General features: G+C 44.9%; 1 protein-coding gene across 3 annotated transcripts in view; it reads left to right on the top strand.

Annotated features, from left to right (window-relative positions):
- Positions 1-2453: 2453 nt before the first annotated feature.
- MILR1 (mast cell immunoglobulin like receptor 1) overlaps positions 2454-4167 on the top strand; it is a 32386-nt gene continuing 30672 nt past the window's right edge. For 2 of the 3 annotated variants that reach the window (XM_017517850.2, XM_037734651.1), the window contains exons 1-2: positions 2454-2664; positions 2755-2796. In XM_017517850.2, coding sequence (XP_017373339.1) covers positions 2610-2664; positions 2755-2796 — 97 coding nt within the window. In that variant the 5' untranslated portion in view covers positions 2454-2609. The remainder of the gene's footprint in view (positions 2665-2754; positions 2797-4167) is intronic. The other variant, XM_017517851.2, reaches the window with a different exon arrangement.

Genomic DNA, 4167 nt, shown 5'->3' with positions numbered 1-4167 from the left:
CTCAGCCTCCCAAGTAGCTAGGATTATAGTGCCCACCACCACAGCTGGCTAACTTTTGTATTTTCAGTAGAAACAGGGTTTCACCATGTTGGCCAGGCTGGTCTTAAACTCCTGACCTGAGGCAATCCACCTGCTTCGGCCTCCCAAAGTGGTGGGATTATAGGCATGAACCACCATGCTCAGCCTATTGTTAATGTTTTGAATAAACTTCAATGAACATTCATGCAACCACACTTTTGCAGCTACCCATAATGGATTAAGAGGATTTTAAAAGTAGAACTGGTGGTATGTTAGCGATTTCCACAAACCCTTACTGGGCAGTGGGCCTGCTTAGGCAGCAGAACTTTCTTTTCTTTTCTTTTTTGAGACTGAGTCTCACTTTGTCGCCCAGGTTGGAGTGCAGTGGCATGATCTCGGCTCACTGCAACCTCCACCTCCCGGGTTCGAGCGATTCTCTTGCCTCAGCCTCCTGAGTAGCTGGGATTACAGGAGCATGCCACCACACTTGGATAATTTTTGTATTTTTAGTAGAGAGGAGGTTTCACTATGTTGGTCAGGGTGGTCTTGAACTCCTGACCTCATGTGATCTGCCCACCTCGACCTTCCAAAGTGCTGGGATTACAGGTATGAGCCACCATGCCCAGCCAACAGCAGAACTTTCTAAGTGCTCAGGGTTCTTGGAGATGGCTGAGAATGGGCTTCTCCCATGTTTGGGTGGAAGAGGATGCTAGCTGGGTGACCCCGAGTCAATAAGGAGGGATTTGGTTACACCTTGGGACCTAAGGCACAGAGATGAATGTCCCAGCTCAAGGCTGCCCCCTGCCACTCCACTCCTTGCTTCCTCTCTTCGTAGACCTGTCAACTCTTACACGTGTCAACTAGCTGTCTTGCCCACCTCGCCCTACAGACCTTCTATCCTTTTGGTGATCTCCACTCCATCAAGAAGTGGCTCTGTACATTCTATTTCGATTGACTTTTTTTGTTTTGTTTTGGAATGGAATCTCGCTCCATCGCCCAGGTTGGAGTGCAGTGGCGCAATCTCAGCTCACTGCAACCACCTCCCAGGTTCAAATGATTCTCCTGCCTTACCCCCCACCAAGTAGCTGGGATTACAGGCACATGCCACCACACCCAGCTAATTTTTTGTATTTTTACTAGAGACGGGGTTTTGCCATTGTTGGCCAGGCTGGTCTCAAACTCCTGACCTCAGGTGATCTGCCCGCCTCGGCCTCCCTAAGTGCTAGGATTACGGGCACGAGCCACCACATCTGGCCTGCATGTTTTATTTTGTTTATTTATTTTTGTTTATTTTTTACTTTTTAAAATGTACGGCCGAGGTCACCAAAAAGCATGTTGTATTTTAAAGGCTGATCTAAGTTAACACCTGCCTCAGTTCTCCTGGCACTGGAGGGCTCCCCGTAATAACAAGTCCTGAAGTCTCCCTTGATTCAGAAATCACTGAGGCAGCAGCACCTGGTACTAATCTTTCTCAGACTTACTGTGCATAAGAATTGCTAGGGGCAATTCTTGTTAGAAAAGAAAAAATCAGAGTCCCAGGCTTCAAATCCAATAAGTCTGGAGTGGGGTATAGGAATCAGCATTTAACAAAAGCAGGCATTTTGGCCAGGCATATTTGCTCACACTTGTAATCCCAGCACTTTGGGAGGCTGAGGCAGGAGGACCACTTGAGTTCAGGAGTTTAACACCAGCCTGGGCAACATAATGAGACCCCTGTCTCTACAGATAAAAATAATTAGCCAGGTGTGGTGGTGCACACCTGTGGTCCCAGCTACTCAGGAGGTTGAGGTGGGAGGATCACATGAGCACGGGAGTTTGAGGCTGCAATGAGCTAGGATCGCAGCACTCCCACCTGGTGACAGAGTGAGGCAAGTCCTAAAAAAAAAAAAAAAAGCAGGTATTTTTGGTATAATATTTGTATGTATCTGCTTAAGACAGTTTGCTTCCAAAGACAAAACTAAACTTCCACCAAACTCCTTTTGGCATAGACTGAGCTCAGAGTGAGGAGATCAGATGGGTTTACACAGACAACGTAACAGTCAGGTTTTTTGTTTTTTTTAGATGGGGTTTTGTTCTTGTTGCCCAGTCTGGAGTGCAGTGGCGCCATCTCGCCTTACTGCAACCTCCACCGCCCAGGTTCAAGCGATTCTCCTGTCTCAGCCTCCCGAGCAGCTGGGATTACAGGCATGCACCACCATGGCTGACTAATTTTATATTTTTAGTAGAGACAGGGTTTCTCCATGTTAGTTAGGCTGGTCTCAAACTTCCGACCTCAGGTGATTCGCCTGCCTTGGCCTCCCAAAGTGCTGGGATTACAGGTGTGAGCCAACGGCCCTGCCAACAGTCAGATTTATCTCCTTTTCTTTTTCCCAGACAGTGTGAGGGAGGGGTAATCTACAAAATCTCCGTTTTCTTACAGGAACTCATAGAGGAAGACAGATTGGCCCAGCGAACCAATCATAATACGCAAAGGTCATCCAAACCCTCTGATTTCCTTAACTTGTATAAGAAAAAGAGGAAGTTCTCCGAGCGACTCACTACTGTGGTGCTACTATGCCTTTTCAACCGTGTCTTGGACTTCATCTGGGAGAATGTGGAGCCATTTGAACAAGCTCCTCTTCTGGGCCATGCTTTCTTCTGTCACATGTAAGCCCCACTTGGCACTTTGAGGCTTGAACCTCCAAGCCAACACGTCATATGGAAAGTGAGCTTTATCGTGTTCCTTTTCTCTTTCAGGTAAAAACACTGTGTTGGATTGTAAGGCAATGAAAACAAATGGTAAGTGTCAGTTACTTCTTTCTTACTGAAACTATTTTAATTGAAGTGGGGAGACCGTCTGATTGCAACATTCGAAAGCATCCATTCAAAAGTGTTTCTGAGGTTTTACATGAAAAACCAAAGAACAGTCTTTTCAATTACCTGTTGTTTAAAATAAAATGATTTTAGAGAGGGGATTGCAGCATTTTTTTCTGAGACTCGGTGACAAAATATTGAAATTGGTTTTTTTGTTTTGTTTTGTTTTTGAGACAGAGTTTTGCTCTTGTTGCCAGGGCTGGAATGCAATGGCATGATCTTGGCTCACTCAACCTCTGCCTCCTGGGTTCAAGCGGTTCCCCTGCCTCAGCCCCCCGAGTAGCTGGGATTACAGGCATGAGCCACCACGCACAGCTAATTTTTGTATTTTTATTAGAGACAGGGTTTCACCATATCAGCCAGGCTGGTCTTGAACTCCAGACCTTGTGATCCGCCTGCCTTGACCTCCCAAAGTGCTGGGATTACAGGTGCGAGCCACGGCGCCCGGCCGTTGAAATTGTTTTCACAATGAAAGTTTTCTAACTTTTCTTGTTGTTGTTTTGTGATTGTTGTATTTTAACTAGAAAACCAACACATAGGCTGGGCGTGGTGCCTCAGAACTGTAGTCCCAGCACTTTGGGAGGCTAATGGGGTAGGATTGCTTGAGCTCAGGAGTTCGAGGCCAGCCTGGACAACATAGTGATACCTCGTTTCTTAAAAAAAAAAAAATTAAATAATTCAAGCAACACTAGAAATATTAATTCAAGCAACACTAGAAATATACATTGGGAGATGGTCTGTCTCTGGTTCTACTAGTTACCAGCCAGCAGCTTGAGCTCATGACATACCCACTTTGACCTTAATTTCTTTCATCTGTGAAGTGGGTTAAGAAAAGCACCTACCTGGTAGAGTAGTATGTAGATCAAATGAGACAATCTCTGCTCCTCGACACGGTGGCAGGCATATGATAAACCATCCAAAAGTGACAGCCAAGGTGGTGGTTGTTACTGTCTAAAATGTAAGCATGCTGTTACATCCTCTTCCAATCCTTCTCTCCTCCCTACTTCCAAAACCAACTGCTCCCAACAGTCATTTTGTATTTGGTATCATAGTAAATAAACTCACCTGTGACTTTCTTTTAACTTAATATAGACATCTTTTCCAAGTAGTAGATATTGATTTAGCTCATCTTTTTCCTTCTTTCTTTTTTATTTATTTATTTTTTTTTTGAAGAACGAGAGAAAGAAAGAAAAAGAATTAAAAAAAAGAAAAAGAATAAAGGAAAGGAAGAAAGAGGAAGAGGAAGAGGGAGAGAGAACAGGGGTGTTGCTTTATTGCCCGGGCTAGAATGCAGTC

This window comes from Cebus imitator, unplaced genomic scaffold (genome assembly GCF_001604975.1).
Source record: "Cebus imitator isolate Cc_AM_T3 unplaced genomic scaffold, Cebus_imitator-1.0 Scaffold650, whole genome shotgun sequence".
Lineage (NCBI taxonomy): Eukaryota > Metazoa > Chordata > Mammalia > Primates > Cebidae > Cebus > Cebus imitator.
The sequence above is the reverse complement of the archived record's forward strand: the minus strand, read 5'-3'. Positions and strand labels throughout refer to the sequence as shown.